This window comes from Macaca nemestrina, chromosome 10 (assembly GCF_043159975.1).
Source record: "Macaca nemestrina isolate mMacNem1 chromosome 10, mMacNem.hap1, whole genome shotgun sequence".
Lineage (NCBI taxonomy): Eukaryota > Metazoa > Chordata > Mammalia > Primates > Cercopithecidae > Macaca > Macaca nemestrina.
This window is the reverse complement of record NC_092134.1, coordinates 93360781-93388308: the sequence shown is the minus strand read 5'-3', so window position 1 is coordinate 93388308 and position 27528 is coordinate 93360781. Positions and strand designations below refer to the sequence as shown.

The 27528-nt window shown below is 35.7% G+C and overlaps 1 protein-coding gene across 1 annotated transcript in view; it reads left to right on the top strand.

The window, feature by feature from the left end:
* LOC105470179 (mucin-19) overlaps positions 1–27528 on the top strand; it is a 191360-nt gene that overhangs the window by 12089 nt on the left and 151743 nt on the right. The window contains exons 3-20 of the mRNA XM_071071871.1: positions 1894–2043; positions 4081–4230; positions 7875–8024; positions 10300–10485; positions 10631–10795; positions 10882–11064; positions 11881–12063; positions 12152–12193; positions 13960–14010; positions 15026–15085; positions 16366–16594; positions 17376–17493; positions 18015–18075; positions 18277–18374; positions 22512–22722; positions 23499–23624; positions 24098–24221; positions 27303–27438. Of these exons, the coding sequence (XP_070927972.1) occupies positions 1894–2043; positions 4081–4230; positions 7875–8024; positions 10300–10485; positions 10631–10795; positions 10882–11064; positions 11881–12063; positions 12152–12193; positions 13960–14010; positions 15026–15085; positions 16366–16594; positions 17376–17493; positions 18015–18075; positions 18277–18374; positions 22512–22722; positions 23499–23624; positions 24098–24221; positions 27303–27438 (2423 nt within the window). The remainder of the gene's footprint in view (positions 1–1893; positions 2044–4080; positions 4231–7874; positions 8025–10299; positions 10486–10630; positions 10796–10881; positions 11065–11880; positions 12064–12151; positions 12194–13959; positions 14011–15025; positions 15086–16365; positions 16595–17375; positions 17494–18014; positions 18076–18276; positions 18375–22511; positions 22723–23498; positions 23625–24097; positions 24222–27302; positions 27439–27528) is intronic.

Sequence of the window (27528 nt, the reverse complement as noted above, 5' to 3'; positions counted from 1 at the left end):
TCAGAGAGGTAGAGAAATAAGTCACAAGTTTTCTTTTCTTTCTTTCTTTTCTTTTTTTTTTTTTTTTTTGAGAGGGAGTCTCACTCTGTCGCCAGGTTGGGGTAGGGTGGTGCAATCTTGGCTCACTGCAAACTCCACCTCCTGGGTTCAAGCGATTCTCATGCCTCAGCCTCCCTGGTAGCTGGGACTACAGGCATGCACCACCACACCCAGCTAATTTTTGTATTTTTGGTAGAGACGGGGTTTCACCATGTTGGCCAGGCTGGTCTTGAATTCCTGACCTTGTGATCTGCCCGCCTCAGCCTCCCAAAGTGCTGGGATTACAGGCATAAGCCACCGTGCCTGGCTGAAAACACAAGTTTTCTAAAGTAAATAATCTAAGCAAAAGTGTGTAGGGAGAGAAATCTCATCTCCTATTTTGAATATGGAGAATTAAACTACTTAGTTTTACTTGCATTTGCTCTTACTTATTCTTCAAATTTTACTTACAAGTAATGTGCTTCATTCTCTTCTCTATTCATTGATCAAAATGTATGTCTTCCACAACTTTACAGGAATATCATCATTATTATGACATTAATTCTAAAGCATTTCAATTTTATTGTAAAGATTAAAAAAATAAAGGGAATGACGGAAAGCACATATGCATCATGTAAGACAGTATTTCTTCTCTTAAAAGTAATCTTGTTGGTGAATGTATTTACTAAATAAATATGAATTGGGTGTCCTCTGTAGTTCAGGCACTGCTCTCATCACCTGGGATACTTGAGTGAATTAAACAGGCAAAGAAACATTGAGTTTTTGCAGCTTAAAACCTGGAAGGATACAGTCAATAAACAAAAAACATTATAAGCAGTAAACATGTTATATTACAAGGTGATAAAATCTGTGGGATAAAATAGAGTAATATTAAATATAGTGGTAATTGGGAGTATAATGGTGGGGGTGGAGTTGCAGTTTTAACTGGTCAGAGTGTGCCTCATTGAGATGAAATTTAAGCTGAGACTTGAAAGAGGCTAACTCTACAATTAATTTATGAGTAAATGGTTACGTCTTTGCAGGAATACAGAAAAGAGAGTCAGATATGTTATCTTAATTTTGTCAGTTATAAGGAACAGTAGCCAAGGACAGAGTGGATTCAACATAGCAGATTATTTTGCTGGGCATCTAAGTTTATTTGCCTTGCTATCCATAAGGAAATATCTGAGGCTGGGTAATTTATGAAGAATGGGGGTTATTCATCTCCTGTATTTGAAGGCTGTGTAAGAAGCATGGCACCAGCCTTTACTTCTGGTGAGGGTCTCTGGGTGCTTCCGCTCATGGCAACAGCCAAGGGCAGCCAGCCGGTGCACCATGAGAGAGCAAGAAAAAGAGAGAGAGATGAGGAATGACAGTTCTGTGGGAACTAACAGAGCAATAGCTCATTCATTACCAGGAGGACAACACCAAGCTATTCCTGAGGTGTTTGCCCACGTGACCCAAACACTTCCCAACAGGCCCTACCTCCATCACAGGGATCAAATTTCAACATGGGTTGTGGGGAGACAAACTCCTAAACAATAGCAGTGGGAAGAGGTGGGATGCTGGAACTTGGGACTTATGAATGGGGAAGAAAGCAGATTGGGGAGTTTCTGCTCTGTCCAGGAGAAGAAGAGTCTCTCTAGCACTCATCAATGATTGAATTTCCACAGCTCGATTCTCCTCTCTTTCTTAAGGTCTTAGAACCATGACAAAAAGACATGGATAGGTGGTATATGTTGTTCAAGTGCCACCAGAATAATAAGACTTGTATAAAATAAAAAAGTGGCTTTTCTTAGTGTCATAATCAGACCGCTTTTATAGTCTGTGCTAACAATGCTGTTTTCAAATAAAATCTTCTGTTATTTGCTGTAGGTGGCTTCTCTTATGGTAGTTCATCCTCTGGTGACTTGGACAGAAAAAAGCCACTCTTTAGCTTGGAATTTGGTTCTCCAGGAGAAGCTGAAGACAAGTCCAGACAACGTCAGGATGCTGGGAGTTCAAGGTCAGAAGACACCCCAGCAGGTACTGTTACAGAGAATACATTTACCTAGCAAGCATTTTTTTTTTTTTTGGATAATATGATAACCTTTGTTTTATTGAAGACGTAGCCTTAATAGAAATGTGAAGACCCTATAGGCACTAATGCTAGCTCCAAAGAGAGTGCTAAATTCTGTCTTTAGAGAATTCTGGCAAAGAGGTTTACAATAATTATTGTCCTGGTAATATTTATTTTGTATGCTATCTTTATATGTAGTATCTTAATTGTTATTATAATATATTTCAGCATATACATTAATAATTTAAAGTGCTTCCTGGACCCAAATGTAGTATAAGATCTCTCTATTCACATTTCTGTAATCTAACCACCATTCATTTCCTACATTAGGATTCTCTTTTTAAATTACACCCTTAATTTGCTAAACAATATTATAAAGCAGTTTCTAAAAAGTTCATGGCCTGCAATTTTTTGGGGAGGAAAAATTTTTAGTGTCCTTACATGAGGTATTTCATCTCTTGTTGTATAAAATTTTAAATGTCTTTAGGTGAGGTATTTCATCTCTTTTTGTGTTAGTTTATTCTCATGCTGCTATGAAGAAATATCCAAGACTGGGTAATTTATAAATAAAAGAGGTTTAATTGACTCACAATTCTGCACGGCTGAGGAGGCCTCAGGAAAGTTACAAGCATGGCAGAAGGGCAAACAAACACATCCTTCTTCACGTGGCAACAGGAGAGAGAAGAATGAGAGCTGAGTGAAGGGGCAAGCCCCTTATAAAACCATCAGATCTTGAGAACTTACTCGTTATCACAAGAATAGCATGGGGGAAACTGCACCCATGATTCAGTTACCTCCCACTTGGTCCCTCCCACCACATATGGGGATTATGGGAACTACAACTCAAGATGAGATCTAAGTGGCAACAGAGCCAAACCATATCACTTGTTTAACACATTTCTTCCCCCTGGCCAGTCCAAACTTTTTCTTTATTTTCCTGGTCCTGAAATCTGTATGGTTTGTACCTCTACAAAAAAGAGAAAGAAGGACGTCCAGTGAAATAAATACTTTCAATGTTTTATATGAAAATTTAATATTTGAGTTCATGTAATGAAAAGGCAGTAACCGCTTTGGTTGTGGGGGTGTGGTTATGATATCTTTAGGCAGGACATAAAATTGTATATCTTTCCATGAGGTTGATACTATTTTATGCACATTCATTATGTAGTCTTCATTTAATAGTAAAATAAATTTTGTTTAAGGGAACTTTGTTTTAGAAGTGTTACTTTGTTTAACAGGCCAAGGGCACAGTCAGGGGTCAAGAGTATAAATGCAGGTATACACAAAATTAAAAGTTATAAATAAAAGAACAAAATAGTACATAAAATACTTTTTTTCCCTTCCTTGACAACAATATATTTATGACAACCTGGAAGGCAGGTTCCAATGTAGAATTTTCATGTTTATTGGAATTCAATAAGAGAATAAGTTTGGCTGTGCCCTAGGCAAGGTCCCTACAGCCTCTCTGTTTCTATCTCCTGCTTACTCCCATACTGAGAGGGATGCCCTAGTTTTACTATTTCAGTCCATCTTCTTCCACACACTGGCCATCCTCTGTCCATCCTTCAGACCTAGGGTTTCAATCAGTGTAATGTGGTCTCACCTGGAAAAGAAGGTCTTGGGAAATATGCTCATGTAGGCCCAGATCGTGGGTTTGTCTGTAGCCCTAGGGACTTAGGACATGGTCCAGAAATGGGGTAGGGGATGACACAGACTCTAGGTAGGCATGACTTCTTCACCCTCAGCCTGTAGCCTCTGCTCTCTGGGGAGCATCATGACCCAAGGAAGGCCAGAGTGAGACTTGCATAGATCAGATTAGGAACTTCCAAAATGTTTGGATTAGATGATTAAGTCCCAGTGGTATATGTTGTTTCAAGTGCTGCTAGGATGATGGGATTTATACAAAATAAAATGTGGCTTTTCATAATGTCATAATCAAATGACTTTTTTATTCTGTGCTGATAATGCTGTTTTCAAATAACATCTTCTGTCATTTGCTGTAGGTGGCTTTTTTTACAGTAGTTCATCCTCTGATGACTCAGACAGGAAAAAGCCACTCTTTAGCTTAGGACTTGGTGCTCCAGGAAAGGCTGAAGACAAGTTCAGAGACCGTCAGGATGCTGGAAGTTCAAAGTCAGAAGACACCCCACCAGGTACTGTTCCAGAAAAACATATGTACTTAGCAAGCAAGTACTCTTGATTTTCATTTTGGATAATCTGATACCCTATGTTTTATTGAAGACAAAGCCTGCATAGAAATAGTGGAAACCCTAAAGACACTATTTCCAGGGCCAATGAGAGTGATAAATTCTGTCTTTAGAGAATTGTGGTAAAAAAGTTTACATTAAATTAATTATGGTCCTGATAAAATTTATTTTTAATTCTATCTTTATATTTAGTATCTTTATTGTTATTATGACCAATTTCAGTATATAAATTAATTATTTAAAATGCTTCCTGGACCCAAATGTACTGTAGAATCTCTCCATTCACATTTCTATAATCTCATCACCATTCATTTTCAACACTAGGATTCTCTCTTACACACTTAGTTTACTAAATAGTAACATAAAGCTGAGTTTCTAAACAGTGTGTAGACTGCAATTTATTTTTATTTATTTATTTTTTTAAAGAAAAATTTTAAGTATCTTTAGGTGAGACATTTAATCTCGTTTGACATATCTTTCCCTGCTGGCCTATTTAAACTTTCAATGTACTTGCCTCGTCTCTGAAATCTTTAGAGTTTATACCTCTACATGGGAAAGAAAGAGGTTCAGTGAAATAAACAACTTCAATATTTTATATGAAAAGTTGATATCTGAGTCCATGTAATAAAAAGGCAGAAAAAGCTTTGGGTGTAGGGGTGTGGTTGTAATATCTTTAGGCAGGACATAAAAAACTCTTTTCATGAGTTTGGCAATATTTTATCCTCATACATTATGTAGTGTCCATTTAATGGTGAAATAAACTTTGTTTAAGGAAACTTTGTTTTAGAAATGTTAATTTGGTTAGCCAAGGACAGGCCAAGGGCACAGTCATGGTCAAGAGTATAAATGCAGGTATATACATAATTAAAAGTTACCAATAAAGAAACATAATAGGACATAAAATGTGTTGCTTTTTCTACCTTGACAAAAGTACACTTGTGACAACCTGGAAGGCAGGATCCAATGCAGGATTTTCGGGTTTATTGGAATTCAATGCAAGATCAATGTTGACTGTGCCCTAGCTGAGGTCCCCACAGTCATGCTCCTTCCGTCTCTGGCTTATTCGCATACTGGGAGGGACATCCCAGCTTTTCTATCTCAGTCCATCTCCTTCTGCACACTAACCACTCCTTCCCCATCCCTCAGACCTAGGGGATCGTATTTGCAATGTGGTCTCACCTGGAGAAGAAGGTCTTAGGAAACATGCCCATGCATGCCCATGTAGCAAACTAGGGACTGCAGCCCTGTGGCCCTAAAATGTGATCCAGAAAGGGAGACTGGGATAGCACAGGCCCTGGGTAGGCATAATCCCTTCACTCTTGGCCTGTATTCTGTGCTCTCTGATGAGTGCCATGACCCCAGGAAGGCCAGAGGAAGATGTGGGTAGAACAGAACAAGAATCCCTGTTGCCTGAGAGCAAGAGAGCTACTATCCAAGGCTACCAATTGCAAATGGAGGAACCAGATGGGTTTGCGTTAAGAGTTTATACTTTTGCTGTGACTGAATACTGCTTTGCTTCCTTCTGCTTTGCCAGCAAACTAAAATATTTATATATTAAGGTGCAGCTCTGAAACTACATGACATTGAAAAAGACAATGAGGAAGATGGTAAAAGAGAAAAAGAAGAAGAGTGTATAGTGAAGAAGGGTAGATAGAGGGAAAGAGGAGAGAAAGAGGTGAAATACTGTATATAGGAAGAGTAGTACAGGTAGCAGTGGTTGAAGGGTTAGGTAATTAAACAATAGTATATATTGGCTATTCATAATTTAAACATTGTTTTAGTCCTAAAACAAACGCCTACATGCACATTTTATAATTTCAAAATCTCTTAAATGTTGAATGCCTTTCCCTAATACTACATAATAGATTATTATTTTGACTATTCTCATAATCACAGGCATATTTTATTTTTACTATTTGCTTTAGAAAAGTAGAGATACACTTGCTAGAAACTTGGAAAATGGCTAAGAATTCCAAGAGAGGTTGTTGGGGAAATGTCTTTAAAAATGGTCTCCTGCCCCCTTTGAAAACCTGTCCTGACAGGCATCTCACTAAAAAGATTGCAGACACACAGAAATATTTCTCTTTTATAAAACACGCAGATAAAACCCATTACATGTAAGTTATGAATATAAGAAATAACTAGTTCTCAAGTGGATTTGACAGCATCATTAGCCATAGGGTTCATCCTACATTTGCATGGTGGTTTGGGTAACCACCTGTGTTTGCTGATTGCTTTTAAAAGAAAAAAGAAGTTTCTTGTGTATTATGACCGGAGGTAGGTTTGTGATTTGTAGCCAAACACCAGTGGAAGTTAGGCTCCTACCTCCCAGGAATTTAGGATATAGGGAAGCATCTTCTTTCATGAGTATATTTCAAAGTGTTGGCCCCCGCCCCTTGAAGAAACATTCTCAGGGTGTTTATTTAGTCTTTAAAAATGTCTATGTACATTTCAGAGAGCTAGAGAAAGTACTCACAAGTTTTCTTTAGGAAATGATCAAAGAAAAGGTATTTGTGGAGGGAGAAGTCTCTTTCCTTATTTTAATGCAGAATTAAGCCACTTATTTTATTTGTATTTGTGATTACATAGTCTTCAAGTGTTACTTACAAATCATTCACTTCATGTTTTTGTCTATTTGGTGACCAAAATTTATGTCTTCCACAACTCTACAGGAATATTACAGTTAAGATGTTAATAATTCTGAAATATTTAAATTTTATATAGAGATTTCAAAAAATATACAAATGGCATGACAGAAAGCATATATACTTCCTGTAACAAGGTGTTTATTACCTTAAGAAGTGGTCTTTGTTGGTGACTACATTTATTAAATAAATACTGAGTGCCCTCTATTGTTGACGTACTGGTCTGGACACCTGAAATCCCTCTCTCAATAGAACAGGCAAAGAAAACTTGAGTTTATGGAGCTTAAAATGTGGAAGAAGGATACAGTCAATACTCCATAAGTATTAAAGACAGTGATAAAAGGTGTATCACAAGGGGATATATTTTACCTTGTATATTACAAGATGACAAATCTGTGGGATAAAATAGAATAATATAATGGTAACTGGGAGTGTAACAATGGAGTGAGGTTGCAATTTTAAGTTGTCAGAGTGTGCCTCATTGAGATGAAACTTAAGGAGGTGGATAGTACAATTAATTCATGAGTGTTTACATGCTTTCTTCCTTGCAGAAATACAGAAAAGCAGCTATAATGAACAGTAGCCAAGGACAATGTGGATTCAACAAGGCAGAAAATTTTGATTGGGGGAAGTGGGATGCTGGAACTTGGAGCTTAGGAATGGGGAAGGAAGCAGACTGGGGAGTTTCTGCTCTGCCCAGGAGAAGAGTATCTAGTACACATCAATTATTGAATCTTCATAGCTCAATTCTCCTTGATTGAAGTTTCAGAAACATGACCAAAAGGTACAGATAAGGTGATTAAGTCAACCAGTGGTGTATGTTGTTCCAAGTGTTGTCAGGATAATGAGACCTACTGAAAATAAAATGTGGCTCTTCATGGTGTCATAATTAGACTACCTTTTTAGTCTGTGCTAGCAATGTAAATGTTTTTTTCTTCACTGTAGGTGGCTTTTTTTATGGTAGTCCATCCTCTGATGACTCAGACAGAAAAAAGTCACTCTTTAGCTTTGAATTTGGTGCTACAGGAGAGGCTGAAGACAAGTCCAGAGAACGTCGGGATGCTGGGAATTCAAGGTCAGAAGACAGCCCAGCAGGTACCGTTCCAGAAAAAATATGTACCTAGCAAACAAGTGCTTTTGGTTGTCATTTTGGATAATCTGAGAATCTTTCTTTTGTTTGCAGCACATGGCTTTAATAGTCATAGCTACTCTAAAAGCACTGATTTCAGGGCCAATGAGAGTGATAAATTCTGTCTTTAGAGGATTTTGGTAAAGATGTATACATTAAATTAATTATTCTCCTGATAATTATTTTCATATGTGCTCTTCATACTTGGTACTATTATTTTAATGATGAATTATTTTTCTGACATTTTTTACTGTATAAGTAATAAAAAATGATTCCTGGGTCCAAATGTAGAGTAGGTTCTCTCCACTCATGTTTCTGTATCTAACTACAATTGATTTTCTATATCAAGATTCTCTACTGAACTTACATACCCGGTTTGCTGAGTGATATGATAAGGAAGAGTTCCTAAGCAGTTTGTGGCCTGCGATTTTGTTTTTTGGGGGAAAAAATTTAAATTTCTTTAGGTGAGTTGAGGTCTTGCTGGTTCAATACAATTTTTCCTACTGTTCTACTCACATTTTTACTATATTTGCCTGACCCCTGAAATCTCTATAGTTTGTACCTCTACAAAATGGGAAGGAAGCAGTCCCAGTGAGGAAAATAAGTTCTATATTTTACATTAAAAATTAGTAGTTTTGTCTCTGAGGTGAAAAGGCAGAAACAGCTTTGGATGTAGTATCTTTATGAAGGATACCAAGTTTTTATTTTCCACTCACCTGTTTTGGGACTGACAAACTCAGTAGGACTACGGAGATAAGACAGATCCATCTACTCTTGTTTACATTAGGTGTTAGTCATTTTCTCATGTTCCATAGAGCACAATAAAAGCTTATCATCAACGGCCCCAAAGCTTCATCGTTCTTATGGAATCTTTCAAATCTCATGATAAATTGGTTGCCATTCTTACTCCTGATTCTACTACATAGAAATATATATGGAAAGATATGGAATAAGGGAGATCAAGGAATATATCAGAAACTAAAATGCAGCTCTGATTCAAGCAGTGTGCAGGGATTACTTTCTTGTATTGTATGAATGAATACAACTTTTCTGTGGTAATGATTGTATTTTGGTGGATGAAATCAGTTCAGCAGGTGGTACTGTTTGGTGATACTGCTTCAAATCAAAATAAAATTGGTAGGGGTCCCCGATCAAAATGGATTAGATGTAGGTGCAGTAAATGGATTAGCTGACTCTGATTCTGCTGCCAGGGAAACAGGCATTCTATGTTGTTTCTTAGTTTATGCTTTTGTCAGAATAATCAATTAATTGACTGATTTAATTAGCAAAGCAGGAATTGGTGGTTTTCTTTGACAAATACAGATTTAATATTAGAGGAATTCATGAAAAAAATTTGTAAACTCTTTGTCTGGTTCATCAAAAATCTATATTAACTTCAACAGAAATCAGTAATTTAAACAATTTAGTGAAGAGGCAAGTAGGTTTGAGGCTTCCCAGGAGCTTAGACCTGGGACAAGGAGTTTCGATCCCCAGTCTTTCACACTAACCTTTGGGGAAACCATTTAACCTCTCTTGTTCACAAGTTTTGTCATCTGGAACAGATAAATCTTGTGCTCTTGGGTTTGAATGACATCTACCACATTAACTTTTAAAATTCCATTACTCATATTTGAACTAGTTTTCTTGAAAAAGAAGGCTGGAGAAAATAAATTTACAAAAGTATGGATGAATAGCATTTCATATTCAGAAACTAGAGCCAATGAAGGAAGTGAGTGTCAAGAAAGTATAGTAACTCTAGGTATTTTTGATTTAGAACAATTTACCATAAAAGACGTGGACATTGGTAGAAACAGGAAGAACAAGGAGTTCACTGGTGGTAAATCCACAGACCTTGGTGCTCATGTCAGTGACTGAGGAATTCTGATTGAGAGACTATTAATACAAAATACAAATAATTCTTATTCTTTGTATATTACTCTCAATAACAGTTTAATTTTTCATTAGGCAGAAACATTTTGGCTTTTGATTTTGGAGTTGGTGGTGAAAGGAAGAATGAATTGGGATTTGGTTTTGGAAATTCTGGCTCAGTTGTTGTCAGTGGTCTTCAACAAAAGGCTATGGTGAAAATGAAATACAGAACACTGGAAATCAAGTTCCAGTGATGTGGATATTACTATTCAGATTTTTGCATCAAAATAAAGAATCATAAGATGTGTTAAAATACTCCCTTGGCCACAATGATTTTTTTTCTATTTTTCTTTCTTTTTTTGTTTTCAGCAGATAGCACCAACACAAGATCTGGTGCTGGCGTTAGTAGCAGTGGTGCTTCTCTGAATGTGGGATTTGGTTGGGGGACGTCTGATGAAAAGGGATTGGAAGTCGGTAGAGCTGATGGGAGTGAAACTAGAGGCAGCGGATCTGCTGGGGGTGAAACCATAGTCTTTGGATCTGGTACAGGTAGCTCAGGTATTCCAACAAGACTCACTCCTCAAAATTTTAGATTGATTCAATTAATTAACTGGTTAAAATACTTTTATTTTAATGTCACTTAATAGCAAAGAGATTAATTAATTAATATTAACTTTAATCATATTTTGATTTTTTCCATTAGTTGGAACTGGTTATTCTGGTTTGAAACTTGGAGCAGGGAAAGGTGATGCTGCATTTGGTTTTGAAGTTTCTGATTCGAATTCATTTGGTGACAGTGGCATTAGTAGCAAAACAGTTGAAGGAAATCAAATGAGTAGTTCTGGAGGATCTGTTTCCATTGATTTAGGTATTAATATCCGACTTTTGTGCATAAAAATGTCTGAATCATAAAATAGTTTCAATATACCGTGACAATTATTTTATATTCTGCAGGTGATACCAGTTTAAGAAGTGAGAATCAATTTGTTGGTGGTGGCTCTCGAAATTCGATATCCAATTTATGGGATTCTGGTCAAGAGGGATTTGGAATCAATGAAATTGGAGGGAATGGATTGAGTGACAGTGTATCTGCTGAGGCTGGATTCAAAGGTTTTGGATCTGATGCCAGTAGCTCAGGTATTCTAGCCAGTTTCTGTTCCTGAGATATACAACTGAATTCCAAATATTCATTTATTTAAAACTATTTTGATTTTCTGTTAGTGGGAATGCTTGAATCTCTTGAATTTGGACTTGGAAGAAAAAAACTTGGAGCTGGATTTGATTTTAGGTATTCTGATTCAAGGAAATTTGGTGATAATGAGCTTAGTGAAAATGGAATAAAAGTTACTAGAGAATCTAGTTCCGGTGGTTAGGTATCAATATTTAATTTCTTTGCATAAAAGTTTGAATCATAAACTTATTGAAATGCATTCCGATGATAATCATTTTATATAATGTAATTGGTACCAGAACAATAAAAAAGGGATTTTTTGTGTGTGATATATGAGAAAATTTGGGTTTTGGTTTGGAGAAATTTGGTCAAAAGGGATTTGGAAGAAGTGGCTCTGGTTGGAATGAGCAGAGCAGCAGTAAATCTCATGTCAGTGGCACAGGTGGTTTAGTCCTGGACTATGCTCTGGTGAAATCTAAATTGATTTCAACCTTTCATCCATTATTTTACTAACATTTTACTTCTTCACCAGTGGGAAAGTCATGGTTATTTGAATTTGGGCTTGGATAAATGAAGGGTGGAGCTGAATTTGACTTTAGAGATTCTGGTTTAAATCAATTTGGTGACAATGGCAATAGTAGTAAAGATTTTGATGGAAATGGAGTAGGTAGTTCTAGAGGCTATAGTGCTAGGTACTGATTGTTAATTTCTGTGCACGGACAATTCTGAATCATGGTATGCATTGAAAGTAATTCTAGTGATCATAATTCTGTATTCAACAGGTGACTCAAGTGCAAGAAATGGGTTTGAAAATTCTAGTGATATCTCTGAAGATTCAGGAGTCATATTGGGGTCATCTGATCAACATGGATTTGAAGTCAGTAGAACTGGTGGGAATAGAAAGAGAAGCAGTGAACCTGCTGAGGCTGGAAACTTGAGTCCTGGATCTGATGTCCGTGACTCAGGTATCCTAACCTGGACTCTATTTCCAAGAAATTCCAATAAATTTCTTTCTTCTTTATTTCTTTTAATCATATTTTGATTTTCGATTAGGAGGAAACACTTGGTCTTCTGGTTCTGGAAGTGGTGGAGGAAGTAAGGGTGCAGATGGCCTTGGTGTTGGTGCTTCTGGACTAAGTGCATTTGGTGAAACTGGCCTTAGTGGTTCAGGTACCTGTGATAATGGAAGCAATGTTACTGGATCTTATTCCTATGGCATAGGCATTGAGATTTCTGATTATCAGAAAATCAGAATTCTAAGAAACATCTTACAATGACAATGAAAATTGTAAACATTATTAATAGTAATTTAAAAGGAATTCTGCATTCTCAAATGTTGAAATATTCTTAGATATAATCAGGCAAATGATGTTTAACATTTGTTGGCATAAGATGTGGAACTGGTTTTATGGCTGTGAACATGTCAATGTAGAATTCTTTTTGTTGCCATTATGTAAAATTGATTTGGAGTCAGTTGAAGAGATAAAGTAGCAGCTGAACTGTTGGTCTCAAACTTTGTATCCCGAATCTGGACTTGGCGGCTTTAGTTTTCTTTGCAAGCCCATTACTGAGAAGACTAAGACTTGCATCCACTTTTGAAATCCTTATACATTTTAATATTTCCACTTAATGAAAACATTCGATTGTATGGTCTTGGAATTTGTATTAAAAATTTTTAAAATAATATGTACTCTTGATGCAGAAACTGTTTTGATGCTGTTACCAGGGCTGGAACGACCTGGGAACCATTAGAGTAGATGACAATAGAACTGGGGACAGTGGATCACTTACAGTAAAATGGAGGTTCTGGAAAATATTCAGGATTCATCTTTAGAATTCAGCTTCAGGATTAATATCTTTTTCTTAAAAAGTGAAATGTAATTAGCAAGAGATACAGTGTAGTGTAGTAACAGTTGACCTGACACGGGATTGACTATCAATGAACCTATTCCAAGAAAGGCCTGGTCATACAGAAATAATAATTTTAATTTTGGTTGTTTTTAAACTTTGGTCGTCAATTTTGAAGTCAACACTTCCAAAGAACTAAGAAATTCGTTTATTATTTATTGACACGGATTTTTAAAAAATCACAGTTGTTACAAACGGTTTCAAAGACATCTAATTTAGGAACTCCAGCTAGGCTGCCATTAGCTCAGGTATTCAAATTTAGGTTTTCTTCCTGAGAAATGTATTCAGAATAATTACATTTTATGTTTCTTAGTGTGGAGTGGTTACCGATTTGATTTTTTTTTTTTTTTTTTTTGCTATTTGGATGTTAGACTTTAACTGCTTTGATTTTTCCATGTGAGATAGACTTTATTAAGAAGTGTTATTTTTGGTAGTGTTTCTAATGGCAGTAAATCCAGTGGCTTTGCAATGGGAAGTCTGAATCTCTTGACATTAATGAAGGTGTCAGTTCATTTAGATTAGTGTTTTTCATATTTCTAGTTTCTGTGAGTGCAGAATCTTTTGCTTAATTGACCTCTTGAAATAGTACCCCGGTTTCCTAAAAGTAAAACAATTCAGAAAGGGAAATAGTTTGGTTGACAGTGGGATAGGAGACCTAGAACTTTGTCTAATGAACCTTTTTCTCTTACCCTTGACAAGTTTTAAGACAAATGATCTAGAAAAAAATTGATTTGGTGTCAGTTAATTTAGAGGCAAGGCATTTAATTTTCTTACGCCAGCAAAGTTTTGAGTTGACATTTTTTTTTCTTGTACAGCTTTACACGGTCTTAGTCTGCTAGCATTAGCATTGCTGGACTAGGATCTATGGTCTATCCATCAGATTTTCTTTAAAAATCACTTTACCAAGTAAAATGATACACACAAAATAGCTTAATCATTTTGTATTGAAATAGGTGTCACAAACTCGTCTGAATACAGTACATCTGGACCACTCAATACTCCAGGTAATCTGATTTATGACTTTGAGTGTTTAAAAAGATATACATACACACACACATACATACACTTACAATGTTGTAATGTTCTGCTGATTATTGATTTACTAGAACTTGTTACTATTTTTTCTCATATTGAGCTCTTAAGTGCTACTTCTCTTTGGATACTAAAGTTTAGATGGCCAACTAAGTATTTGAAACAATTTCATGAATAAGAGAGATTAAACCACATTTTAAGGGAATTTGAATAAAACATATTACAACTCCTTTACTATTTTAGACATAGTATTTTTAAAATGCCTTCATAAACAAATTAGGAGTTCAATCTGTTTCCACTCAGTCTGAGTAAATACAACCTGTAGTAAAGAGAAGAAACTTCAAGATAGATGATAAAGAGCATTTTGGAAAAGAGTTTACAATTCTATCAGAACATCCACTTTTGTTATTGTTGTTTCTTGTTTTTAGGCTTTACCCTACAATTGAATATAAATTTACTTGGTTACATACCAGGGTCATTAGATATAAACAATCATGGGAAATGTAAAGTTTTAAAGTATACAGATTTTTCCCTGTGAATGGGAGAACTGACTTTTCCTCATATATAGATAAATTATTAGTGTTAGATAATAGACTGATTGACTAAAATGTACCTCTGTCCTATTTGTGCCACAGCTCCTGATAGAAATGAACATGCAATGTTTTATTTCTAAAGTTGAAAAATATTTCTGTCAGGGGTGCAGCATATGTTAGTAATTGTACAGGACCCCCAATACATAAGCTCTTAATGATTCATGAACATACTGAAAAAGTGTGGACTGCAGAGTTAATCATGTATGTGACTTTGGCAAGTCCCAGCTCTCACAGAGTTATCCATTATATATGTTATATAATATACTGTATAAAAAATTCATTGATGGCCTTCAATGCCAACTTTTAAGTTCCCATGTAGAAGTTCCAATATCTTGTATATTTAAAATGAATATATGTCTTAACATTGAAATAATCTATGCATTGTGTTGAATAGAAAAAGGATCCCACATTCCAGAAGCAACTCCAAAATACTCAGAAACAAATGCAATTATTGGTAAGTAAAAATGGTTATGATATTCATTCATATATTTACACCCACGCCAGTACCTAATGAGATCACAGAAACAAATTTACAAAATTTGAAACTAGTTTTGTTTATTTATTTACAAGGTCTCACTCTGTCATCCAGGCTGGAGGGCAGTGGTAAAATCATAGCTCTCTGGCCGGGCGCGGTGGCTCACGCCTGTAATCCCAGCACTTTGGGAGGCCGAGGCGGGCGGATCACAAGGTCAGGAGATCGAGACCACGGTGAAACCCCGTCTCTACTAAAAATACAAAAAAAAAAAATTAGCCGGGCGCGGTGGCGGGCGCCTGTAGTCCCAGCTACTCAGGAGGCTGAGGCAGGAGAATGGCGTAAACCCAGGAGGCGGAGCTTGCAGTGAGCCGAGATCGCGCCACTGCACTCCAGCCTGGGCGACAGAGCGAGACTCCGTCTCAAAAAAAAAAAAAAAAAAGAAAAATCATAGCTCTCTGTAACCTCTGACTCCTAGGCTCAAGCAATCCTCCTGCCTTAGCCTCTTGGGTAACTGAGACTATAGGAAGGCACCACCATGCCTGGATATTCATTTTTCTTGGTAGAGGCAGAGTCTTGCTATGTTGCCCAGTCAGGTCTTGAACTTCTGGCCTCGAATGATCCTCCCACCTCAGCTTTTCAAAATGCTGAAATGACGGGCATGAGCCCAACCTGAAACTAGTTTTGAAAATGTCCCCATCATCTGTCTGTTTAATCATTGTATGTTTGAATGATACCACATTTGTACTATTTTTTTCTCCAGAAAACATGTATACACACACACACACACATACGCATATACCTATACACAGTCATATATACACACATTTATATGTATAGAGATAAATGATATAATTCTTTATCGTCATTCAATATAAATGGGACTTCATTCAGACTTAGAAAAACTATCTCTACCAAAAAAGCAAAGCAAGAAAGCATACAAACCACTGCTTCCTTCCGTATATTCCATCCCATATTAGAGACAATTTTTGTTTTCCTATGGGAAGCAAGATGTTTTCAATCTTGCTTTATTTTAGCTGGAATAGCCAACTTAGGGTACACTAAAGAAGTACTCATGTACTAGTTTTAGTGAGTCTTTGCAGTAGTGAAAGAAAGCAAGCACTGATTTAAGGTGGTGGCTGTGAGAATTGAACCTTTCAGTGATTTTATTTCCCTTAGGACAAAAATGCTTTAAAACAGACCTAGAAGGTATGCTAATTGTTCTAAATAATTATGTATATGTTCCTCTGAATATTTTGTAGGTGAAGCATCTACCTGGAGCAAAGGAGCATATAAATCTTTCAACGGCCGCATCTTTTTGTTCGAATCTTCATGCCCGTACACTTTCTGCCGTCACTGCGTTGAATCTGGAGGGGATTTCAATATTGAAATCAAACGAAACAATGATAGTGAGACTGAAAAAATAACAGTTCTAATTGACAATAACGACATCTCTATTTTTGGTGACACCATTTTAGTTAATGGAGAAAGGTAAATACTGTAGTGTTTTGGGTAAATGATATAAAATTATTTAAAGTGACCTGAGCAAAAAAAGAAAGAAAAAAAAAAAAAGACGAAAAGGGAGATGATACTTTCTTCCCATTTTGATGCTCATATTGATATTTTAATTGATTATTGGCCAAGAGTTTGATAAATGTGTAAGACTTTGACATATTTGGGATTGTAAGACATTGTATTTATTCCCATAACAAGATGGAAAAAAATTCTGTTGTTTGAGTATACTGACTATCTAGATTATGGGAATTGTGTGTATTCAACAGATCCGATTATTTTTGTTGAATGTTTCAGGATATTTCAGTTTTCATTTGCAAGTTTAACACCAAGTATAAATTTAAGATTTTATAAGTTAGAAATTGAGGAGATTAAAACTGTTAGTCCATGATTTTTAGAGGGAGCAATTCAGATTTGGAAGGGATGGCATATTTGAATACTTTCCAGAATAAGAAAATGAGGCATGATATTCTACTTGGGAACATTTCAATTTATTTTTTTCTGACACCAAACCAATGTTTCATCCTGTTAATGTCTCCAAAGCGCCAAGGATCTATTAGTTGTTTTTTAGAAGTTCTTCCAGTGTTCAAAAAAGCTACTGTTTCTCTTTTTCTGAATTGATAAAAAAAACTTTAGTATTTACCAGCAAGTATTCTATCTATAGGATACTAAATTGTTAGGTGACATGAATTATCAGAAAACATATTATAATAGTATGATTCTTACCTTTTTACATATACTTATATTTTGTATTTTTCAGCATACAGATACCATATAACAATAAGTTGATTCACATTAAAAAATATGGAGAATATAATGTTCTGAATAGCCGTAGAGGAATCCTGACTTTAATGTGGGACAAAAATAACAAACTCTCAGTAAGTCTATCTATGATTTTCATGTAATCCTGTGTTTTTTGTCCTTTAGTTAAGTTACAAAAACAATACACTATTAGGGAAGTAAGAGCTAAGGCTTCCTGAGAAATCTCTATGTATTAGTCATTATACTAAATATTATCTCATTTAGTATTCAAAACATCTTAAAATACATGCTATTAATAATCATATTTTGCAGATGATGAAACTCAGGAAATGCAAAGTAAAAAAAGTTATTAGGTTGGTGCAAAAATAATTGCAGTTTTGACCGTTACTTTGAAATGGCAAATACCGCAATTACTTTTGCACCAAATAATATTTTCAGACACATAGTAAATGGTGGAGTTAGGACCTATTCAAATTCCAGAACCAGGTCCTTAAGAAAAAGCCCTCTACCACCTCTAAGTAAGCAGCTTAGATAGAATTGAATTTGAGGAGGCATGGCCCTTTGGTTTGGGTCCATTTTGTTTTGAGATGTGTTTAACATTTCATGAACATCTAATACATGTAATTTATTTTTAAAGCTCACTCTTCACAAGCAGTATCCAACTTGTGGTCTTTGTGGTAACTTCAACAGCACTCCAGGTAACATTCCAATGTATAATTCCTAAGAACCTGCTTTCCAAAATGAAACTAAAAACTCAAATCATTTTCAATTTTGCCATTGTCTAAAGAATGAGAACTTGTTAAAATGAAAACATTTTACATTGCCAAGTCCATATGTAGCTTGAAAATAATGCACACATAAAAAGAATAACTGAAACTAAACAATGCTTTCTTTTTAAGGGCAAGATATTAATGAGCACATTGCCAATAGTAAAATTCCTGGTGATTGTCCCAATGCTGTTGGTAAAAGCTATGAAGTTTGTGAAGATGGAATACAGGTAAGAAATTTATATTTCATTGTGTAGCAAATTCTAGCAATAGTTCCCTTGGTTTCTTTTTTAAAATAAATGTTATTGTGTATATTTAGGGTACACAACCTGTGTACGTGTTTGTCTGGTATGTGATGCATATGGATAGTAAAATATTTACTACAGGGAAGCAAATTAACATATCCATCATCTCATCTGAAAGATACTTCAACTTTTTTTTGTTGGTTTGTTTGTTTCTGTGGTAAGAGCAGCTGAAATCTGCTCATTTAGCATGAATCACAGATACAGTACAATCTTATTACTTATAGTCTTCAGATTGTACATTAGATCTCAAGATTCTTCCAGCCCCTGTAACCATTGTTTTGTTCTCTATTTCTACAGACTTAATTTTTTAAAAAAGATTACACATATAGGTGAGGTCATGCAACATCTTTCTTCCTGTTTCTGGCTTATTTCACTAGTATAATGTCATCCATGCTTATCCATGTTATGATAAATGGCAAGATCTTGTTGTTTTTTAGGGCTGAATAATATTCCATTGTGCATATATGAGCCACAGTTTCTTTTTCCATTTGTTTATTTGTGAACACTTAGGTTGTTTCCATATCTTAGTTATTATGATTAATGCTGCAATGAACACAGGAGTGCAAATATCTTTACAAGGTGGTATTTCATTTCCTTTGGGTATATGCCCAAAAGAGTGATTGCTGGGTCATATAGTAGTTCCTTTTTTTTTTTTTTTTTTTGAGACAGTGTCTCACTGTGTCGCCCAGGCTGGAGTGCAGTGGCGTGATCTCTGCTCACTGCAACCTTCGCCTTCCTGGTTTAAGGAATTCTCCTGCTTCAGCCTCCCGAGTAGCTAAGGTTAGAGTTGCATATCACCAGGTCTGGCTAATTTTTGTATTTTTTGTAGAGATGGGGTTTCACCATGTTGGCCAGGCTGGTCTCAAACTCCTGACCTCCAGTGATCTGCCCGCCTTGGCATCCCAAAGTGCTGGGATTACAGGCGTGAGCCACTGTGCCTGGCAGGTAGTTCTATTTGTAATCTCTTTAGAAACCTCCATGATGTTTTTCATGATGGCTGTACCAATCTACATTTCCACTAACAGTGTGTAAGCCTTGCCTTTTCTCCACACTCTTGCCAGTTCTGTTATCTTTTAACTTTTTGATAATAGCCATCCTAACAGGTGTGAGGTGATAGCTCTTGGTGGTTTTGAGCTGCATTTCCCTGACGATTAATGATGTTGAGCACCTTTCATATACCTGTCGGCCATTTGTATGTCTTCTTTTGAGAAATGTCTATTTAAGTCTTTCACTGATTTTTAAGTTGGGTTATTTCTTTTTCCACTTTTGAGTTTTATATGTTCTATATAAATTTTGGATATTAATCCTCAATCAGATATATGGTCTACAATTTCACCCCTAATTTTTAGGCTACGCTTTAATTTTGTTAATTGTTTCATTGCTATGCAGAAGCACTGTTTTGATGCAGTCCCACTTGTTTATTTTTGCTTTTGTGGCCTGAGCTTTTGGTGTGATATCCAAAACATCACTGCCAAGGCCAATGTGCAGGATCTTTTCTCCTATGTTCCTTTTGAGATTTTATATTTTCTGGTCTTCAATTTAGGTCTTTGATTAATTTTGAATTGATTTTTGTGTATGGTATAATATATGGGTTTAATTTTATTCTTTTGTATATGGAAAACCAGTTTTTTCAGCACCATTTAGTGAAGAACCCATCCTTTCCACCATTGTGTCTTCTTTGTGTCTTTGTGAAAGATAGTTGGCAGTGTATGTTTGGATTTATTTCTGGGTTCTCTATTCTGTTCCACTGGTCTGTGTGGCTGTATTTACGCCATTATTATGCTGTTCTTATTAACATGGCTTTGTAACCCTTGGTTCCAATTTAAGCCCTTGGTTCCATATTCTCCTAAGCACTCATACCTTCTTCTTAGAATTCTGCAACTACTTCCTCTCCAATGTTCCTATTTTCTGTTTTTCAGCTTTGGTCTAGCTGCACATGCCAAAATAATTTCCCCCCAAATACTATGATATTTACCATATATTAGTGTAACAATTATAATTTCCTTTGCATAGTGTTTTAGTTTGTCTGTATGGAAACTGACATGCTTCACCTTTCCACTATCATCTCTTGATGGGTACTGTCTTGATTCCTCTCTTACAGTTTGGAAATCCATGTACTATGTCCCACTCCCTTACTTTTGCCCCAGATATCCTTTCTGAATTGTCATCCCTCATATCTTTTACTTTCTTTTTGAGAAAGTTACAGATAATATTTTTGACAACAGCATTTGCAGATAGTTATCATTTACTTTGTGCATTTTCTGCACTTATGTAAGCTATTATGTTGAATTTGATTGACTGCATCATCCATTTGGTGACTGAATGAATGTTCACACATTCCTGTTTCAACTAGAATAGAATTCTCAAGATCAAGAAATGTGTGGATAGCATTAATAAAATATGTTTTTGTTTTATTGGAAGAGGGTGTTGCAATTACAGCCATCCTGTCATCTTACAGCAAAGCAAATCACACCATGGCATTATACAAGATCATCTACCATCTTCGTTGTGAAATCTTACTTGATCTTTGCAGTTGGAATTGCTTTCTCTTTCTTTTGTTACCTTATGGCTCTCATTGGTACTTCTGATAAGATACCATCTATAAAAATTGCCCAAGTTTTTCTCATATGTTCCCTATAAAATTAGATGTTCCATGATAATAGAGATTATGCATTGTGGTAGTTGCATAATATGTTGAAAACTTATTCCTTGTTGCTCAAAAGTGTTAGTTAAATGATTACATCAATTTACAATCAAACCAATGTATATTTACTAAGGACCAACTTATGTGCAAGATACTGTGTTAAGCCCAGAGCATAAAAAGTTGTATTTCTTACTCTAGAGAAATCTGTAATATAGTGAGAAAAATGTACAAAAAATAATAGATGAAGAGTAATATTTGAAGATTTTATTTCACTTAATTTTATACGTCATTTGGAGAATGCCATCAGCCTGCCTCCAGCCTAGTTGGTACAAATTGTACACTTGGGCCTGGCGCGGTGGCTTACACCTGTAATCCCAGGACTTTGGGAGGCCAAGGTGGGTGATCACAAGGTCAGGAGTTCAAGACCAGCCTGGCCAACATGGTAAAACCCTGTCTATACTAAAAACACAAAAAATTAGCTGGGCGTGGTGGTGGGTGCCTGTAATCCCAGCTGCTTGGGAGGCTGAGGCAGGAGAATTGCTTGAACCAGGAGGTAGAGGTTGCAGTGAGCCGAGATCATGCCACTGTACTCCAGCCCCGGAGACAGTGCGAGACTCCATCTCAAAAATAACAATAATTTAAAAAATTGTACATTTGTTCTACAGTAGCTTTTTTGCTTCTCTAAAAATAAACAAATTGTTAAAATAGAAAACAGCTATATGGTGGTTGAACTGTGTTGAAATTTGAGCTTTTTTTCATTCAATAATACATGTCATTACTTCCTTTACTAAAACAGAGTATGTTGTTCCCAGAGCAAATACACATGACTCTGACTAAGAAAGGACAGAGTCACTTTATTTTATGGTCATCTGTTTGATTATAAACTATGGGCAGATTAACAGTTAAAGGGACAATATCCCTTCTGTCTAATATGGTATTCTATCAGGTACCATCCCAGTCTTTGGCATTAATCAACTCTCTTCTCGCCCCTTCCATTTTCTCTGTTCTAAAATTCACGTCACCTTTAAAGACAGTCTGGATAAGTTTAAGTACAATAAATTTTGAAGTCATTACATAGCAATTCAAGATGCCAAGTATCCAGAAGTATTCTCTTGGGAGTCACTTTACTAGCTGTAATACTTCAAAAACCTCAATTCAACCAACATCATTATACAACAATCCAAAATGCCGAGAATCCAACAGTATTCATTTTAGGAGTCATTTTACCAACTATAATACTTCAAAAAGCTCTGTTTCAAACAGCATCCAAGAACTTTCCTTGTCAAAGCTACAGGATATGATGCAAAACAAAACCAAAACCAAAAACTTCTGTATTTATGCTTTAAAAATTCATCTTACTGCCCATTTTTCTTACTTTTGTTGCCCATTTTAATAAAATATCATGCTTTATTTTGTAGCACTGTAACAAAATTATTGGAACCTACTTTGAGAAATGTGGAAAGGTTGCCGCTCTAGCCAATGACTACAAAATGATCTGCATTGATGAATACTGCCAAACTAGAGACAAAACATCTACATGTGACACTTACTCAGAACTGTCCCGCCTCTGTGCCTCAGATGGTCCTGGCACCTTTGAATCCTGGCGAAGCGATTCTGATGTGGTTTGTGGTAGGTTTTTACCTTCATTGTAGGTTACAACTCTGTAAGTTTCTACAGCACTTTATTTTTTATTTTTTTTCTTATTTATCTTTTTTTTTTATCATACTTTAAGTTCTAGGGTACATGTGCACAACGTGCAGGTTTGATACATAGGTATACAGTACTTTAAAGTTAAGCTGTATTGCAATGTAATCTCAAATGATTCTAAGCCCTGGAAGGGGATCGTAGAGATGATGAAGTCTTGTTTGTCACATATACTTACAAGGAAATAGATTTGTTTAGGTGATGTGACTCGCCTGAAGTTGCAGTGCTTTGTGTTAAGATCTTAATTTAAAATGTTGTACTTGTTACAATCAGTTAAAGTCACAGAAAACGATGAGTCAGTTCTATAGAAAATAACTGGAAAGTTTATCAAATGTATACTGATTAGTACTATCATTTTTCAAAAAGATTAATAAAAAATGTAAATATGAGGTTCATATGCAAACATACTTTCCACATATGCTTAAGTCAATCCTCATAATACAAGTAGAATATAAATATCAACTTAAGATGAAATGAAATTACAGAAAAAATATATTTCCTCTAAATTAAATATTGTGTCATAAATAATGCACAGGAAATTGGCATAATTTAGTCGTATTGAGTATCTTTAAAGACTGACTTGTACCTTGTAACTCAGACTCAAAGAGTTCCATTTGAGAAGCTCCTCCTTAGAAGAGTATGTATTTCTTATATTTAGTTTCCTCTAATATCCGTGTATACATATTTTTATATTTCTTCAGAAACACATAGATGTCCAGAAGAACAACATATCTACAAAGAATGTGGACCCTCCAACCCTGCAACTTGTTCTAATGTGGCTCCTTTTCAAGACAGTGACTGTGTGAGCGGCTGCACGTGCCCAGAAGGTAGTACACCAATGAGAGTATTTACACTAAAACAAAACAAAAGCTAAAAAGAAAGTGAGACTTAAGTCATGTCAGAGTGATATCTTATTTATAGCATGACATTCCAACAATTTAACTATTTCTAATATATTCTCTTAGCAAACTGCAGAGGAGGGTTAGAGAGAATTTTAAAGCTAATGTGTATTTCCATCTCTACAATACCTGAGGGCTTCTGTATTACACAGAATATGCTTTAGTCCCAAATTGAGTGCAATGGGTCTGTGCACTGTGTAGCAGTAACTCAGACTCAGAAAATTGTTTTCTATCCTCTTGCCAGTTCTCAAATTAGGAGTAATTGCTTTAACAAGAAATTATCATTTTCGGTGCATGTTACGCTTGAAAGAACTATCTCAAGAGTGATTTCACAATAAGCTGCTGAACAATTTACTGATGTTTGTAGAGTTTTGAGGTCAACTTTATACAATGTGTTCTAGGTTATCTGTTGGATGATATTGGAGAGAAAGGAAAATGTGTATTAAAAGCTGAATGTCCCTGTGAATCCAGTGGAAACGTGTATCAGCCAGGAGAAGTCCGAGAAGGTCCTTGTGGTTCTCAGTGGTACGTGTGTGCTTTTTGTTCACATATTATTGATGGTAAAATAATACCAATATTTTTACATAATTTGGAAAGATTCCTAAATGCACCCTTAAAATAAACCTTTAAGAAATCAAAAGCAATATCACTGCATTTTCTGTGTTGTTGGTGTTTTGTTTTTAGACTCAGTGTGTTTTTTATTATAAAATATATTATCTTTCTGTGTATCTTTAGAAGATAATGCTCACTAACAGAAACAGTGTTTTCAATAGTAAACCACTTGGTAGTTGCAAATATAGAGCAAAGTATAGTATAAGATTTTGGTTATAATAATGAAACAATAGTGATGCTAATTCTGCCAAGAATATTTAATAAAACATACAGTTAGAAAGAGCCAAATACTGTTCAAATAGTTTTTATATGTGGCGAGATTGGTGAAGATGAATAATATATCTATTCAGCAGTAAATTCTAATGTACCAAAAGTTATTGTAGATTATTTCACTATTAATTGAATACTCAGCTTGAGTCTTCCTTCTAAGTTCTACAACAATGTAATGACCATTGAGATTTCCCCATTCTTCATTATGGCTTTTCTCTGAAGCTCTAAATTTCTGCAATACTACAAAATACTTTTCTTTTTTTTTTTTTTTTATTATACTTTAAGTTCTAGGGTACATGTGCACAACGTGCAGGTTTGTTACATATGTATACATGGGCCATGTTGGTGTGCTGCACCCATTAACTCGTCATTTACATTAGGTATATATCCTAATGCCATCCCTCCATGCCACTCCCTCCCCACAATAGGACCCGGTGTGTGATGTTCCCCTTCCTGTGTCCAAGTGATCTCATTGTTCAATTCTCACCTAGGAGTGAGAACATGCGGTATTTGGTTTTCTGTTCTTGCGATAGTTTGCTGAGAATGATGGTTTCCAGCTGCATCCATGTCCCTACAGAGGACACGAACTCATCCTTTTTTATGACTGCATAGTATTCCATGGTGAATATGTGCCACATTTTCTTAATCCAGTCTGTCACTGATGGACATTTGGGTTGATTCCAAGGCTTTGCTATTGTGAACAGTGCCACGATAAGCATATGTGTGCATGTGTCTTTATAGCAACATGACTTATAATCCTTTTGGTATATCCCCAGTAATGGGATGGCAGGGTCAAATGGTATTTCTAGTTCTAGATCCTTGAGGAATTGCCACTCTGTTTTCCACAATGGTTGAACTAGTTTACAGTCCCACCAACAGTGTAAAAGTGTTCCTATTTCTCCACATCCTCTCCAGCACCTGTTGTTTCCTGATTTTTTTAATGATTGCCATTCTAACTGGTGTGAGATGGTATCTCATTGTGGTTTTGATTTTCATTTCTCTGATGGCCAGTGATGATGAGCATTTTTTCATGTGTCTGTTGGCTGTATGAATGTCTTCTTTTGAGAAGTGTCTGTTCATATCCTTTGCCCACTTTTTGATGGGGTTGTTTGTTTTTTTCTTGTAAATTTGATTGAGTTCTTTATAGGTTCTGGATATTAGCCCTTTGTCAGATGAGTAGATTGCAAAAATTTTCTCCCATTCTGTAGGTTGCCTGTTCACTCTGATGGTAGTTGCTTTTGCTGTGCAGAAGCTCTTTAGTTTAATTAGATCCCATTTGTCAATTTTGGCTTTTGTTGCCATTGCTTTTGGTGTTTTAGACATGAAGTCCTTGCCCATGCCTATGTCCTGAATGGTATTACCTAGGTTTTCTTCCAGGGTTTTTATGGTTTTAGGTTTAACATTTAAGTCTCTAATCCATCTTGAATTCCTTTTGTATAAGGCATAAGGAAAGAATGCAGTTTCAGCTTTCTACTTCTGGCCAGCCAATTTTTCCAGCACAATTTATTCAATAGGGAATCCTTTGCCCATTTCTTGTTTTTGTCAGGTTTGTGTCAAAGATCAGATGTCTGTAGATGTGTGGTATTATTTCTGAGGGCTCTGTTCTGTTCCATTGGTCTATATCTCTGTTTTGGTACCAGTATCATGCTGTTTTGGTTACTGTAGCCTTGTAATATAGTTTGAAGTCAGGTAGCATGATGCCTCCAGCTTTGTTCTTTTGGCTTAGGATTGTCTTGGCAATGCGGGCTCTTTTTTGGTTCCATATGAACTTTAAAGCAGTTTTTTCCAATTCTATGAAGACAGTCATTGGTAGCTTAATGGGGATGACATTGAAACTATAAATTACCTTGGGCAGTATGGCCATTTTCACAATATTGGTTTTCTTCCTTTTCCTGAAATGTATTGTGTCTCTGTGGGGACATAATTTGGCTCAATACAAAATGCATTTTCTCTACAAATGGAAAATGTTTTATTTTGGTAGTAATAATCAATATTAATTTATATTATGTTTATATTAATAATTAATTTTAATTTGTATGAAGAATTATAAATAATAGTACCTGTAATTTATTGAATGTCTATAACAGTACTGTTCAAGAGAAATATAATTTAGGCTACAAAAATGATCCACTTATATCATTTAACAGTTTTTAGTTGACAAATTTTTAAAAGACATGAAGAAACAGGTGAAATTAGTTTTAGTCATGTATTTTATATAACCCAATATATCTAGAATACTATTATTTAAACATAACATTAATATGAAATCAAGTTAGTGAGGGATTTTACAATATTTTTTTCCTATAAGTCTTCAAAATCTGTATGTGTTTTACATTTATAGTGGGTCTCAATTGAGATGAGACACATTCCAAAAGCTCGCTCGATGTATTGTGCGGTGCAATTCTACAATGTGGTTTGTAGCAGGTATTTTAACACTGATAATGAACTGTGTTCCATTTAAAAAAATCTCTGAAATTCAGATTATAAGTTTTATATACTTAATTCATGAGAAGTTATCATTATAGTCAAGGCTTCTAAAATATTAGGATACCACCATCAATGAGATGTTTTATTAGAGCTGAGATATTGGGTGGAAAATAAAAATGGTCGAATAAAGCTTAACCAAATGTCTTAACTTGTGATGAATTTTTAGTGTGAAATTTTATCTGAACCATAGAGAAAATACAATTGATAACCCTTAATATAACCATTACATTTTAACAGCACATGCCAAGATGCAAAATGGTCTTGCACTGAAGCATTATGCCCTGGAAGATGTAAGGTGGAAGGAAGTTCCCTTACCACCTTTGATGGTGTTAAGTACAACCTTCCTGGAAACTGCCATTTCCTGGCCATTCACGTATGTAATAGCCTGCAATATTTGAGCAAACTGATATACAAACAAAGCTATCCTTCAACCAGTTTAAAACACAGTCTTCACCTTGAATTA